Source organism: Actinia tenebrosa, unplaced genomic scaffold (genome assembly GCF_029948245.1).
Source record: "Actinia tenebrosa isolate PJP-AT-01 unplaced genomic scaffold, QUT_ActTen_1.0 PGA_scaffold0__85_contigs__length_37466705, whole genome shotgun sequence".
NCBI lineage: Eukaryota > Metazoa > Cnidaria > Anthozoa > Actiniaria > Actiniidae > Actinia > Actinia tenebrosa.
The window spans coordinates 19,716,132-19,733,107 of record NW_028292569.1 but is presented as its reverse complement, the minus strand read 5'-3'; the positions used below and the strand labels follow the sequence as shown (position 1 = coordinate 19,733,107).

Below are 16,976 nucleotides of genomic sequence, written 5' to 3'. Positions count from 1 at the left end.
TCCTTTCCTTTCCGCGCCGTATTGACTGGAAATGGGGAACTCCGTGTTGTATTTAACCAAGTTTGCTAAGGAGTCCGCCATGAACTGCTGCGAGTCTAAGAACTTCAGCTTGCCTACGGTTACGGACATGTACCTTTCTTTGTTGTTGGGTATGCACTTTACTTCGGAGCCGTCTGTTCCTTGTAAAAGTAAGTGACTGTCGTAACCCCTTAAATTGTGAAAGAATACGGGTATTTCCATTTCTGGGTCTACTTTGAAGTTTATGTTGCATTTCCAATGAGCCGCTCCTCTGTATTTACCCGTGATGTGGCAGTGATCTCTAACCTTATCCACATAGAAATCCTCAACAAATGCTTTGTGGCAGTGAATGCAATGCGTGGAGGGCTTTCCCGGCTTCTCACCCTTCTTAGCATACTTCCCGCATTTGAAATGAGCTTCTCCTAGATACTTTCCATCTTCGTCCCACGCTTTCTTGGCCCGTCTTCCAAACTGAAGAAGCGTATGTTGGCAAATGTGGCATTTCTTTGCCTTGGTAAAAGCCTCCTGGTTCTCTTTGGTAAATTCCATCTTCTTTGGACGTCTTAATTGTTCTCTTATCTCCCCCTCCTCTTCTCGCAATGCTTCTAGGAACTTATTAGCTGCGTTCTTACCTCGGTAAATTACAGGGGGGTTAGCCTTACCGTCTGATCTGACTACTATGTAACCAAAGGAGCAAATCTCATGTAATCCCACCTTATTCGTGGCACCACTTTTCTGCTCTTCCTTAGTTATCAACGCTTCAAAGTCTGCATATATCACGTAAGGCACCAGCATCTGCTTTTGATGGTCTGAGTACGCTAGGTTCTTATCTGTGGGCATCTGGATCCGTTGCGCCACTTCTTCGACTCCGCGACATATTTCGTCGTGATCCTTTAGAGCTTTAACGCTGGTAAAGGATAATAAGCAGCAATCGCAGAAGTATTTCTTGCCTTTGTGTTTGGTGTGTCTGTAAAATAGTCTGCTAACATGTTTGACCCACGAATAATGCCCGCCGTGGTAGAAGAGATGTATTCGTTCTCCTTTACTCTTTGACAGCACTAGTGGCACTATCGTTTGGTCTCTGACTCCGTAAACGTTAATGGCTAGGTCATTTTCCTGCTCGAATATCGGTATGTCTATCAACTGCGTTGGGAACTCTACGCCATCCCACTCCAAATCATCTGTTGGGTACTTGCTTGGTCTACATGGATCCTTATCTACTGGATACAGTGCGGATCGTATTGCCCACATAAAGCATCTGTTGTCATCATTTTTTACATTGACTATGGCTTTCTTCCTTTCTACCCACGTTGGTAGAGGCACGTAACTTCCTCCTCGTATTGGCACGTACCTTGCCATGCTAACCTCCATACCTTCTACCTCCTCCACTGTCCAACCTGATCCCTCTTTCGTGTAGTTAGACAGCGACTCCATTATTGCTTCTAAGGCTTCGCTGAGTGACCTATCCAGATTCGTGGACTCTAATATCACTAACGACTTCGATCGCAACATTGCTGTCGTCATTACCTCGTCTTTTGACAAACTTACTTCTACCATTATGCTCGCTTTCAGGGCTCCTAATTCTTCTATACCTTTTCGGAGAGTCCTTTTAACCTTCCTTTCTGACTGACGCCAAAACTGTCTAACGTCAATCTCACCGTTACCGGGTATTGACACCGTTTCGAAATTGCTTTGGAATTCCATCTATATAATAGGAAATATCTTATACCTAATTCCAGACCCTTTTCAGATCGTCGTAGTCATACTCACAATCCTGACAATGCCAAAACAATTTAACCTTAGTCTCAAACTTCTTACCACATCCACAATCATAGCTGCTCATACATTTCGTCTTCATCTTCAAATGCTTCTTCAAGTCCACTTCTTTCTTAAAAGTTCTCTTACATTCTTCGCACTCCATATATAGACTAACATATTTAACTACATAGACACGGGATGCGGGTAATCGCGGTACGAATCGAGGAATTCACTTTAGACGGGTAATCCTCCGGTGGTCGTTGCGCTGGAACCCCCATCCCCTATACTACTGGACAAAGATGTTCCCAAGGAAATTGAAGAGTTAGAATCACACGACAGAGATAGTACTTCAACATTTTGAAGAGAATCCTGAGAAGAAGGATTAGGAAAAAGCGGTTGCGAAGAAATAACTTCTGAGGAGGAATCCTTTTGCAAAGAAGAACGCAAATCTGTAGGTTCCTGTACAACTTCAGTGATCACACCTGACTGAGATATATTTTCTGTCAACTCTTGAGACTCCTCTGGGAGAGAAAGAGCAGGATGTTGCGGAAAGTCCTGTCCTTCAGGACGATCTATAGCGTAACGAGGGGGTTCAATAAGATCCTTCGAGCAAGCATAAGAATGGTGACCTTGCGCACCACAGCGGTTGCAGACACCTTTTAGGGGACATCTTGTATTTGAATGTCCCCACCAGTTGCATGAGAAACAACATAATGGCTGACTACGGTATCTAATATGAGCAATAAACGGGTCCAAAAGAACACTCGTAGGAATATGCTCATTTAATGTCACAAAAAGCCGTCTATCTCCAGTTTCAAAGCCAAATTTGTCTAAATTTCTCACCACTTGATTTACGCTCCCATATTTTTCAAAGTATTCCTTGATGTCGTCATCCTCCACCTCACAAGGGAGGTTTGAAACCGTCACAACTTGTTGAGGTGATTCAACCCCATTGAAAAAGCAAAAACAGCCCCTAATATAGATTCCTTTCGTAAATAACTGTTCCCTTTGTCTATGAGATTCCTCCTTAAACGTTACTCTACAAGAATAACCTGTATTAGACACCTGAACACATTTTATGGCAGTACGCAATTCGTTTCCAAGAACTTTTCCAATGGCCGTAATAATTTCATCCCTAGTGACCGGCTGTCTAAGCCTCTGTAATTGACGTGGAAGCCCTAATTCTAATGTATTTGGCCTATGTACAGAGAACATATTTGACCAAAAAATAATATACCAAAAATATTAATAATCAGTGCCCTTGAAGGAAATATTCCTAGGTTGTCGAAGTAGGACAAACCTAGGGAATAATCCAACAGAGGGAGGAGGATACAACTCCAGCTCTTGACTTCAGAAATCTTGATTCTTGGGTCTTGAGAATCTTGAGCCTTGAATCTTGAACTGTGAATCTCAGATCTTGGACTTGAATTTCTACACCGACTTGTAAAGAAAAACTTCACCAACTATCGGCAATCGTGAGCTTACTTGCAAAAGATGATTAACCCCTTGCTATGACCAGCACTGTGTGCTGAGTCTGTCTGATGGCTACTTTTTCAATGCTTCCTTAGTCCGTGTGGGAGGTGTTTTGAAATCTTTGCCGAAAAAATAGACATGCGCAAAAGCTCAACATCCAACTTAGAAATGTTATCATTAATATTCATTATAAAATAACTGTTATAAATCTCGCATTGTAAATGGTTGGGAGCGCGTGCTTCGTGAGAGCACGCAGCACGCACGCACCCTTTACATATTATAAGAGAAATAAAAGACTTTCTTGCTGTGCTAGCGCTGTGTGGAGTTATAAAGCACTTGGCAAAACACTCGAGGAGTTTTCTTTTCTCGTGTTCTACCTATCACTGCGTTCTTTATAACTGCACACAGCACGTGCGTGCGTTTTTATGTCATCAGTCCACAATGCAAATATCTAATTAATGACATTGACATTGAGTCATACAAGTACTTTGGCTTCTAAGAAAGAAGGGTAAAAGCAGGTCAACCATCATAGAATGTGACAACTTTCACTGGAAGACGTATCTGACCGTCGTTGTAATGGGGGTGTTTTTGGTAATGGATTGGTGATTGCATGACACACAAACCTTCCAGGTAAACTGGTAATGAATGAATGAATCGATTATATATGGTGAGTCATTCTTTGAGATAAAAGGGCTAAACATCCAGTGGACAGTTTGTCTTAAACACCCAGTGAAATCTAAAACATAACAATTATTATTTCTTAATCAATTTATAACTAAAATGATTGTATGTGCGCAACCTTCTCTTTCTTTCTCTCCATCTTTCTCTCTCTTTTTCAAACCCTATGAACAAAAATCTTTCAAATGTTATAATAATTTTATCATTCCTAACCCGCAAATAAGCATGTTTAAATTATCTAAATTAAATTATCTATATTATAATAAATAATACTGTCCACGCCAAATTCTAAATGAAATAAAAACTAGTCTTAATTAAAAGTTGAACGATATTCTATGTCTAAAACATAAAATTTATACAGTTAATTATATAAATTAGAGAAAAATTATAATACACGAAGATACTGGATACAAGAGCGCGCAATACGTTATCAATCAGTCAATTATTTTACGCGCGCTTTGAATGAAGTTGTTCAGTAAGAGAAAAAGCAAAAGTAAGCGATCAAAATATTTCGCACGCAGAAATTTTTCAAGCAGATTATTTTAAGATTCGATTGCACATACCACTTTTTAGGTACAAACTTTAACTTACTGTAATGGATTTTTTGTGATTTTTTTGATTCTGTAATGTGAAAATTGAACATCTTACAACAAACACAAACCATAACCAATGTTAATTTAAGCCCTATAATATATTTAGGCACTGCCTAAAAGCGGAGCTAAACGTTACAAAATTATGGAGCCAGGGAGCCCAAGGTAAAAATAAGATCGGGGAAAAAATCTTCAATTATTTTTATTCGAGATGAAGATAACGTATCCCATAATAAAAACCATGCATTGAAATCGATTCAAAATGCACTACATTGGTTTCTATGCGCGATCGTACTCCCCCACTTAGGAATTTTGTATACAACTCACCACCAGCCACCCCAGGGACTAGTTTTGTTCTTTGAAGATTCTTCGACAAAGTTTTCTATGGCCTACTTTTTTAAGCTTTGAATTCCTGTTTAATTTTACTCTAAAAAAACGAAAGATAACTACAGATAATCCAACAAAATATCAGGTTTGGTGAAATTTACCTTGGATGTCTTTCATTGAAATCAAAATTTTGGAGATTCCTGATTGTTTTAGGACAAATCAGGACTATAAAACACACTTGAAAACTGGTTAATTAAGGTGAGCAAAAAAAAAAAAGCTTACTTGCGTCTTTTACATACCGATGTTTAGTTTTCCATAGGAATTTTGATGTTTTTATATTAAATATATTTTTACCGCAATGAAAATAAAAAACAAATGCTTTGGTAGCATCAGAGCGAAAATTGGCTGGAGATCATCAACTAACTAAACTTGAGAAATGAAGGCCCTGAACGTTAAAACTAAATGTGTCATTAGTTAAAAAAGCTTTCTCAGTAATTTCCTAATACTTCATTAAAATAATTTTATTCCTTTCATATTAACTTTCGTTAAATACTTTTCAAGAAGTTTGAAAACTAAGCTTACTAGATTTTGAGGTTCGATTTTACCAGTTTTCTGCGTGAGAAACTTGAAGATACGGAAATCACAAACGACTAAAGTTTTCGAAAAACAAAGTTTATATTCAGTTATTAAACTTGACAAGAACAACTGAGACAAAATAAAAAATAATGCAAAATAATGAGAAATGATGAATTTCTTTGTCAGTAAATTGGCATTTGTAAATGTTTTTGAATATTTTTTAGCTTTTTAAAGTAAAAGACAAGGTCTTTATACGATAACATCTCTCAACAACACAAATTTAGTCAATATAATTATAAACAGTTGAATATCTGGTGTAATTTTACATTTCATTCAATATATAAATAAATTATCTGTAGAAAGATATACTGAAATTTTTTGTATGAAAGTCATCAGCTTTGTTTTGCCGATGGGACCCAAAGTCTTTGATTTGTCGATTCGTCGAAAAAAAATGCTTGTCATAAAATTAATATATATTTAGGCACTGCCTAAATGCGGAGCTCCCGATACGGAAGTCACAAAGAGCCCAATTTGAATGAAACTGAAAGGTAAAATTAAGATCGGGGAAAAAATCTTCAATTATTTTTTATTCGAGATGAAGATAACGTATCCCATAATAAAACCATGCAGTGAAATCGAATCAAAATGCACTACATTGTTTTCTTTGTGCGATTATACTCTCCCACTTAGGAATTTTGTACAAAACTCACCCCCACCCCCAGGGGCTAGTTTTGTTCTTGGAAGATTCTTCGACAAATCTTTCCATGGCCGACAGTTTTAGGCTTTGAATCTCTTTTACTTAGAAAAAAGAAAGATAATTACAGATAATCCAATACAATATCAAGTTTAGTGAAATTTACCTCGGATTTCTTTCACTGACATCGAAAATCTGGAGATTTAGGACAAATCAAGACTAAAAAACAGACTTGAAAACTGGTTCAGGGGGCGAAGAAAAAATATGCTTAATTACAGAACGATGTTTGGTTTTCCATAGCTTTCTTATCCTAATTCTTCATTAATATGTTTTTATTCCTTTCATAAAAGCCTTAATTTCTTTTCGAAAAGCTTGAAAACTTAAGCTTACTAGATTTTGAGATTCGATTTTACCAGTTTTCATCTGTTTTCAAGTGAGAGAAAGATACGGAAATCACGAACGACAACAGTTTTCCGAAAACAAAGTTTACATTCAGTTAAACTTGACAAGAACCGACTGAGACAAAATAGAAAATAAAGCAAAATGCATAATGCCATGCAAAATACAAAATGACGAATTTCTTTTTCAGTAAATTAGCATTTGTAAATGTTTTTGAATATTTTTTAGCTTTGTAAGTCTAGGTCTTTATACAATAACATCTCTCAACAACACAAATTTAACAACCAAAAAAAACATACGATAGCTGGTTAAAAACAACCGAATTGTTAAAGATTTACCAAGCTAAATAAAGGACGAATATTTTTGATCGTAATATGCTCTCCGTGTTATATTTCCTCCAGCATTAAGATGGATTAAGGATATCTATAGAAATATTAAAACTTTTGAGAGAACGTCTTTGATTTGTCGATTTGTCGAGAAAAATGCTTGTCCAAAAAAATATGGCTAAAAAGCACACACCTGAATTCTCGAAGAACACTCCTTGATCCATCTTTGACTACATGAATTTTTTTTAAAATTGTTTTTGATCTATAACTTGTCCTAAAGCGATTTTTTTCTGTGCATTTCAGAGCCGTATTTGTGAGTACTTTTGCTTTCAGATCAAGCGGTATCCTTGTGTTGTGTACACGGACGGACATACGGACGGACGGACGGAAGTGACGTCAGCCAAGCCATGAAAAATCAACTCGATGATTTACCATTTTTAAAAGTTTCACAAGGAAGGAAGATATGAAGTCAAAGTCGTGTTTTAAAATGCGTTAGCTGGTGATAAAGGGTCACCCGTCACCTGTCACCTGGTCTTGAAATCACACCACAGGCAGCTCAAACAAGGTTCCTGTGTATGGTTTATAAGGGAAAGAATGGGAGTTATGATAAAGTCATGACAATAAAATGTTTCACTCAACAATTTGCCTCAAAACTTGCTGCAGTTGTTGCTCTTACTTTGTTCAGTCTTCTGGCAAAGTTTCAGCGCGATGTGAGGCCGTTTAGTGGGTTTTTCAAAATCCGCTCTTCTCTACCTAAATAATGGGAAGGCTGGAGACTTAGCACCCGATATCGACTACATCACGCTAAAAAATCCAAAAAATCTCTCTCTCTCTCCCCATGAACCGCAATAAAAATGCAACATATCAAAGGAACTCTCGGGAAAGGGGAATTTGACTCGAGCTTTGGCACGTTAGGCCAATGAGAATGCAGTATGTAACATGACCCGCTCACGCTTTACAACGGCCGTTTGAGCACCATCGATCACGCGCTGTAGAAGAAATCAAATATTCAACTTCAAGCCAGGATTTTTCTGGAAATATTAGGCGTGGTGGCATTCTGAATGTATGTCATAATAGAGAAATTACCGTTCCTTTGATCTGTTGCCATTTTGGCAATGAATCGATAATTCCATATACGACAAAAAATCTTCCTGACAACGTGGTAATGACTTATTCCTTCATTTTTTTCAAAACTTATATCAAAAATGTGAAAGATTGTATGCGCATTATCTTCATTTTCTTCCTCTTCTTCTCATGTATGTTTTTTTTTTTTTTTTTTTTTTTTTGGTCGAGAATTGAAGGATTCGATTGCTCTGCTTAGACTCAGGTTTTTCTTTTATATTTGTTGTGCTTTTTTTCTTGTTGCTAATTTTAAATCACCACCACTATTAATGGAAGTTTGAAAGAAAGAATGAATAAATTTATTTAAACACGGTAGACTCATCAAGATTTTATAATAAATATAATTTATAATGTTTAATTTATTTTAAAAATGATATTATTATAAACATGAAATAAAAACTATCTAAACTATCGTAAACTATTCTTTCAAACACTTTCGACACAACCGGGATAATTGAGATTGTCCTCGAGTTCGTTGTGTGCGCTAAGTTTTCTCTTTTCAATTGTTACACGTAGTTGGATGTTTTACTGATAAAATTTGATTGATTAATCTTCACATAACTGGTTAAGAAATATATATTCAAGCTATTTGAGTAAGTTAAAGCTTGTTTGTACCTAAGAAAAAGTGATATATGCTATCGAATCGTAAAATGCTTGACAATTTTTTGCTAGCGCAATCTTTTATCGCTAACTTTTGCTTTTTGTCTAACTAAATAACTTCATCCAAAGCGCGCGCAAGTTAATTGACTTATTCTGTAATTGATGACGTAATGCGCGTTCTCTTAACTGGTATCTATCGTGTATTATATTTTTTATTTAATTTAGATAACTAGTCGTTGCAAATTGCAAGTAAAATGCTGCGAGTAGTTACGAGACAACGGTGACCTGATACTGAGATGGAAATACAATATCAAAACATTCTTTATTGAAGTGTATTTATCAACGTTGGAAGGAGACACGGAAATATGCGTAAAAGCTTAAACAAGAGGACAACAAAAGCGTCATGTAAATTGACTAGCTTAAAACAATGATAATAACAACTAAGAACAATAACTATAAGTATAAGCACAATCAATTATGGGTGATCGGTTTGATATAGTAGTTGCCTCAATGAGCAATTGGCTTGGTTTGTTTGCATCATGGTGCGAAGACCAGCGATCTCTATCAGATAGAAAAGTCAATGACAACTTCTCGGTATCTGGGATAATTTGTCTTTCGAGGGCACTCAAGAACATGGCATCTCCCTCGGCAAGGATCTGATCTACGGTTGCGGTGTTCCAGCATTCGATTGGCAACTCTATGCGTATAACAGAGCGTATAAAAACTCATGAAAGAACACGTCTTCCTCGTGAAACCTCACTGAAGTGTATGTGACCTCGATGAATGCTTTCAGCAATATATGTTTGAATGTGTCATGATTAAACTGCAATCGAAGATTATTCAAGCTATAGTGAGCGAAGGAACCCACGATTTTAAGGCGGTTACCGCTTAACATAAGTAGCAGGACGGATTATCGCAGTTTTGTATCCAGGTTTATTCAGAGGAACGACAGCGGGGCTCTGGGGCGAATCATCGTGAGGCAGTGACAGAAAATCGAGATTTTTCATAGCATCCACAAAGGCACACAGGGATCCCAATCGTCAAGATTAGTGTCATTATGCTTACCATGTACAATAATTTGTCTATTATAATTTAGATATTTTATGCATTGCATCCTGACGTCCTGATGTTTGATGAAATTGGTTTTTTTTTCTTTTTTTCTTTGATTGAGTAGTACCACACCTCCGAAAATCGAGTGTCAAAAACAATGAGTTGAATACCTAATGACTAGTGATAATGATGTATCATTAATTTTGTTTGTTTTTTCGATTGATTCTTAATTCGTTTGTTTATTTGTTTTTGTTTCGTCTTTTTATATATATATTTATTTATTTATTTATTTTGTACATTTTTTACTTGGTCTTATTTATATATTGAGTAGGACCATACCTCCGAAACATCGAGTGCTGAAGCGCAGTATGGCAGCGCGAAGCATTTACGGCTACGCCGGAGATTTCGACCCCGACACCGCTATCCAGTGACTAATCAGGAAGCTCGGCCGAAGCCTAAGGGAGAGGTTAGTCGGCCCCTAGACCGTAAATGATTAACCCCTTGCTATGATTAGCACTGTGTGCTGAGTCTGTCTGATGGCTACTTTTTCAATGCTTCCTTAGTCCGTGTGGGAGGTGTTTTGAAACCTTTGTTGAAAAAATAGACATGCGCAAAAGCTCAACATCCAACTTAGAAATGTTATCATTAATACTCATTATAAAATAACTGTTATAAATCTCGCATTGTAAATGGTTGGGAGCGCGTGTTTTGTGAGAGCACACAGCATTCACGCACCCTTTACATATTATAAGAGAAATAAAAAACTTTCTTGCTGTGGTGTGTGGAGTTATAAAGCACTTGGGATTGGCAGAACACTCGAGGAGTTTTCTTTTCTCGTGTTCTACCTATCCGTGCGCTCTTCATAACTGAACACAGCACGTGCGTGCGTTTTTTATGTCATCAGTCCACATGCAAATATCTAATCAATGATATTGACATTGAGTCATGCAAAGTACCTTGGCTTCTAAGAAAGAAGGGTATAAGCAGGTCAACCATCACAGAATGTGACAACATTCACTGGAAGACGTATCTGACCGTCGTTGTAATGGGTGGTTTTCTGTTAATGGATTGGTGATTCTATGACACACAAACCTTCCAGGTAAACTGGTAATGAATGAATGAATCGATTATAAATGGTAAGTCATTCTTTGAGATAAAAGGCTGGAACATCCAATGGACAGTTTGTCTTAAACGCCCAGTGAAATCTAAAACATAACAATTATTATTTCTTAATCAATTTATAACTAAAATGATTGTATGTGCATAACCTTCTCTTTCTTTCTCTCCATCTTTCTCTCTCCTTTTCAAACCCTATGATCAAAAACCTTTCAAATGTAATAATAATTTTATTATTCCTAGCCCGCAAATAAGCATGTTTAAATTATCTAAATTAAATTATCTAAATTATAATAAATAACTTACTGTCCATGCCAAATTCTAAGTAAAATAAAAACTAGTATTAAAAGTTGAACGATATCCTATGTATAAAACGTAAAATTTATACAGTTGATTATATAAATTAGAGAAAAAATATGATACACGAAGATACTGGATACGAGAGCGCGCATTACGTCATCCATGAGCCAATTATCTTGCGCGCGCTTTGAATGAAGTTGTTCAGTAAGAGAAAAAGCAAAAGTAAGCGATCAAAATATTTCGCACGCAGAAATTTTTCAAGCAGATTATTTTAAGATTCGATTGCACATACCACTTTTTTAGGTACAAACTTTAACTTACTGTAATGGATTTATTGTAATTTTTTTGATTCTGTAATGTGAAAATTGAATATCTTACAACAAACACAAACCATAACCAATGTTAATTCAAGCCCTATAATATATTTAGGCACTGCCTAAAAGCGGAGCTAAACGTTACGAAATTAGGGAGCCAGGGAGCCCAAGGTAAAAATAAGATCGGGGGAAAAATCTTCAATTATTTTTATTCGAGATGAAGATAACGTATCCCATAATAAAAACCATGCATTGAAATCGATTCAAAATGCACTACATTGGTTTCTATGCGCGATTATACTCTCCTACTTAGGAATTTTGTATACAACTCACCACCAGCCAACCCAGGTGCTAGTTTTGTTCTTTGAAGATTCTTCGACAAAGTTTTCCATGGCCGACAGTTTTAAGCTTTGAATTCCTGTTTAATTTTACTCTAAAAAAACGAAAGATAACTACAGATAATCCAACAAAATATCAGGTTTGGTGAAATTTACCTTGGATGTCTTTCATTGAAATCAAAATTTTGGAGATTCCCGATTCTTTTAGGACAAATCAGGACTATAAAACAGACTTGAAAACCGGTTAAGGTGAACAAAAAAAAAAAAGCTTACTTGCGTCTTAACGATGTTTGGTTTTCCATAGGAATTTTGATGTTTTTATATTAAATGTATTTTTACCGCAATGAAAATAAAAAACAAATGCTTTGGTAGCATCAGAGAGAAAATTGGCTGGAGATCATCAACTTACTAAACTTGAGAAATGAAGGCCCTGAACATTTAAAACCAAATGTGTCATCAGTTAAAAGGAAAAAGTTTTCTTGATTACTTCATTGAAATAATTTTATTCCTTTCATATGAGAATTAACTACTTTTCGAGAAGCTTGAAAACTAATCTTACTAAATTCTGAGATTCGATTTTACCAGTTTTCATGTCTGTTTTCATGTGTGAGAAAGATACGAAAATCACGAACGACAAAACTTTTCGGGAAAAAAAATTCACATTCAGTATTAAACTTGACACGAACAACTGAGACAAAATAGAAAATAATGCAAAATACAAAGTGACTAATAAATAAAAATAACGCGATGGGTTACATAGTGAAACGCAGTAGAAACCGGAAGCTGTAATCAAGGACTTTTATTCACAGTTAAAAGTACTTTCATATGACAAAACCCATTTATAAGTTTACTAGATAGTCTATACTATTAAATCCATCAAGGTCATTAGATGACTATGATTCTTGAGCTATTATTGAAAAATGCAGGTATGTACGCCTCTTGAAAAAACATCTCAAAATAGTCGAAAACTGACACCTTTCCGTTTGGAGACCGGGGCTAGTAATCAGATAAAAATCGCAATTTCTCTACTCAAAGGGAGAAAAAAAAGTGAAAATTGGTTTTAAACATGTTCCTTATTTAGTTTCCGAAAGCAATATGCTTAAACTTTGTTAGTTCCAAGCTTTTAGTTGCATGCGCAGAAAAATGCGCAGTGCAAAACAAGGGAATTACCTTAAGTATGGTGGTCCGCTCGCGTGGGTCGAAGGCCCGCGCGGGAGCTCGGCTTATGAATAAAAATAAAAATTTGCAATAATCTGTAAAATAGGTATGATTAAAAAATAGAAAAAAATAATAATTAAAGCTAAAATATACTAAAAGTTATCAATTGAGTATATACAATGAGTCTCTCTTAGAACTACAAGCACATGAAACGTCGAACAATTTCACAATTCTGTGAAATAATCCATTTCTGAGAGCGTTCTATGGTTAGTCTAGCTACTTGGTGTCCAAATAACCCGTTCAGTTCTTTAGTTAGATTTTCGAAGTGAGCGCCTAAGAAGTCAAAAACTACAGTTACTTCAGTGTCTAACTTTATATCCTGGATATAAGTTCTTTATTCCTAGTTTCAGGTTCACGTACTTATTTTGCTTGTGTTGGGTCTTTTCTGTGATTGGTTCTGGAGTGCATACGGTTCCTTCTACCAAAATCCATTCCTTGTTGGTTGTTTCTTTTTTTTTTTTTTTTTTTGTCATGCACACTAACGTCAGTTTTGTTTGCTCCGTCTTTTGTGGCTTTCTCTATGTGCCATGGGATGTCCCATACAATCTTGACATCGCCATTTTCTTGACTAGGCTGTGGTATAGATTGCTTGTACCATGGTAAGGAGTAATTATAGATTGTTCATGTCCATATTTGTTAAGTAATGCGTGTCTTTGTTTGTATAACGTTTGTGCTAACTTGCAACAGCTTCCGAGGATGTGTGAAACAGTTTCCTGGTTCTCCGAGCAGATTCGACAAGCTAGGTCGTCTATGAGTTCTTGTAGTTTGTGCATTCTATAGGTTATTGTGTTTAACAGTTGTTGTCTAATAAGTCTGAAGCGAGATGCCGTTTTACCCCCGTCTCTAGACCATAATCCTTTTCACATTGCTTTTGTTCTTTAATTATGACTATGGTTCCTGTATTCTCTAAGGAATCAAAAATTTTAATATGAAAGAATTTTAAAAACTATTATATTGTCTGATCAGTCTTCAGCAAAATAAGTGGGTTTTTACCCTCTGGTTACCCCCCAAAGACGCAAAGGATTGTGGGGATGTGAAAGAAGAGAATTCTTCCACTGCTTGAATACACGTCATAGGTGGAACGTGATATTTCAGGGTGACTCCATTGTTGACTTACGAATTTTGCCACCCATGGCTGGTGCTGTACTTCGTTCTTGCGTTTGTCAATGTTCGCCTTGTGAATAATGTGAATGATTATTATTATTATCATTTTTTTTTTTTTTTTTTTTTTTTTTTTTATTAACACTTTTTTGAGTTTGAATTTACATGGTATAACGTAAACAGCATAGGGAGATAACTCCTGGGCTATGCTGATCTATGTTCTATAATTACAAGTATGAATGTTCAGTATTGTTATTCCTCTTATTAAAGTTCTTGACTATTTCGACATTTTGTGACAAAATCCATTTTTGACTTTTCATTATCAGGTACCGTGTTTCTTGTGTGTTCTTATGTGTTACGTGTTCGTTTAGATCAGTTTTCAGGCTTTGATGATACCCAGCGAGGAAGTCGAACACCACATTTACTTGACAAATCCTATAATCAGGGTATTGATGTTTGATGCCTGCCCTAAGTTCTCTGTATTTGTTTTGCTTGTATTAACGTCTGTCTGATAGCTTGCCAATTCCACACATTATTATTTTTATTATTATTATTATTATTATTATTATTATTATTATTATCATTATTATTATCATTATTATTATTATTATCAGCAGTAAACACGTTTGAATGCTAATTAGATAAGCTAGATAGGGCGTAATTTCGTAACCTACCAGCATGACAGGACTAATAATACAATCACTTAAAGCCAATTATAGAGGGGGGGAATATATATGTATATTTATATTATTATTATTATTATTATTATTATTATTATTATTATTATTATTATGGCAATGTACTCTGTCTTCGATTAACTGAGCTTTCTTCTGTCTCTTGCCTCGCACTAGAGTCAACCACAGCAGCTCGGTTGCTTTTGAACCACTTTATTCCACATAAAGCATAAAGCTCCATAAATGCTTTTCTGAACTGCGTGTTCCTCACCGAATAAATGATAGGATTGCACAAACTGTTGATGTATCCCAACATCAAGGATCCCATATCTATCCATCGTGGTAGCCGATGGGGATAGTAAATATCAAGGAACATCGTTATTGCAAATGGCAGCCAACAAGCGATAAACGCGCCCAGGACAATCAACAATGTGTTAGTAATTCTCGATTCCTCCGGCGATACGTTCCTAAATATAGATTTGGACATTTCATTTTGGATTTTTCTTTTTGCGTTCTTGGTAAACCAAAGAATCCTGGAATAGCAAAAGCCCATCGTAATCAAAGGTCCAAAGAAACAAACTAACACCATAAAATATGCGAATGAGGCATTTTCGCGCCATATGACGAAACAGTAGGACTTGCCAGGGACGTATCCAAACGACGCCCAACCGAGCAACGGTGGCATCGACAACAACAGTGCAATTAACCAGGTTAAAAAAATATAGAACTTGACTCGTCTTGGCCTGAAATATCGCTTGTAGTCCTTCCAGTAAACTACGAAGAAAAGTCTGTTAATTGCAATAAGTGCTAAAGACAGTACTGATGATATGAAAGATAGAATATTTACAAAACCAAGGGCTTGGCAGGCGACTTCCCCCAGCGTCCATTGGTTTTGGATTATAGTATACACAGTGACTGGCATGTTTACTAGCGACACTAGTATATCAGCCAATGCCAGATTTAACGTAAAGTAATTGGAATTTTTTTGCAAAGAACGACTTCTGAAGACGATAAGGTATAGACTGACATTCCCTGTTAGTGCAACAATGGCGATCAGCGTTAAGATTCCTGCCTCCAAATAAAGCCCTGTTGTAGACATCACGATAACTCTGGCACAGATATCCAGGGAATTCAGTGGAAAACAGGTGTAAAAGTTCCCCTGTGAAAAAACAATGCAGAAAAACTTGTTTTTCCTTGACTATATTTCAATACTACAAAGTAGATCGAATTCTCGCAATTCGTAAAACTTTGTCCCCTTACCAGCAGTGATAGTGAAACCAAAGGCACTAGGACACCGAACGTGGTTGGATGTCTACTTTTTTTTTTCTAGTCAATTATTTGAATTAAATTAACGTTATACTTGTTTACTTATCTTGTGTCCGTGTTCCTTCGCAGTTATATGATGATGCAGCCGTTTTCTTCCAAATGTCAAATGGTTTGAATAGCCGTTGACCGTTACTTCTTTAACGGCCGTTCCGTACTTGAGAAGAGCAGATTTTGAAAAAAAAAACGCACTAAACGGCCTCAAATCGCGCTGAAACTTCGCCAGAGGACTGAACAAAGTAAAGGCAACAACTGCAGCAAGTTTTGAGGCAAATTGTCGAGTGAAACATTCTATTTTCATGACTTTATCATAACTCCCATACATTCCCTTACTAAGTACCATACACAGGAACCTTGTTTGGGCTGCCTGTGTTTGTACCAACAACAACGCGACTGCGCGATGCTCCTTACGACAGTGATTCAACCGTCCTAGAGTTAATAATATGGTTAATCAATCACCTTAAGTTCCATATATAGTACCGATCGTACTCTATAACAAGCATAACGCTAATTTAATTCAAATAATCGAAAAGAAAAAAATGGAAATTTATTAAAATGGAAGAACAAAATGAAATAATTACTAGCTAAAAAGCTTCCGTCCACTATTGATATTGTTTATATTGTTCAAAACTAGAATCATAGAGTCATAGTTAATGGAACGGAATGGCTTGGAAACTCCAAAGAACAAAGCTATTGTTTTGAGTTTGATGTTGAACCGTACCATCACGTGATACTGACCGTGCACAATGAACCAAAGCAAGTATGGCTAAAAATACGGATTTCCTTATTATTTTTATGTATGAACATTTTGAAAGTGAAAACTTATATGTATATATATATATATTTCCGCACAGATACAGTTAATTAGTTACTAGATGATAAATAAGAAAGCATGAAAAAAGTCATTTTTCTTTTCAATAAACAATTAGTATCAATCATAGGAAGAGATAACTATCTAAAAGCTAGTGTGAGCTGCGTCGG

At 36.2% G+C, this 16,976-nt stretch overlaps 1 protein-coding gene across 1 annotated transcript; it reads right to left on the bottom strand.

Annotated features, from left to right (window-relative positions):
* Window positions 1–14,787: 14,787 nt before the first annotated feature.
* LOC116291083 (melatonin receptor type 1B-B-like) lies at window positions 14,788–15,949 on the bottom strand. Its single transcript, XM_089038025.1, has one exon. The coding sequence runs from the start codon at window positions 15,769–15,771 to the stop codon at window positions 14,788–14,790; it is 984 nt and encodes a 327-aa protein (XP_088894151.1). The 5' UTR covers window positions 15,772–15,949.
* Between the last annotated feature and the right edge of the window lie 1,027 nt (window positions 15,950–16,976).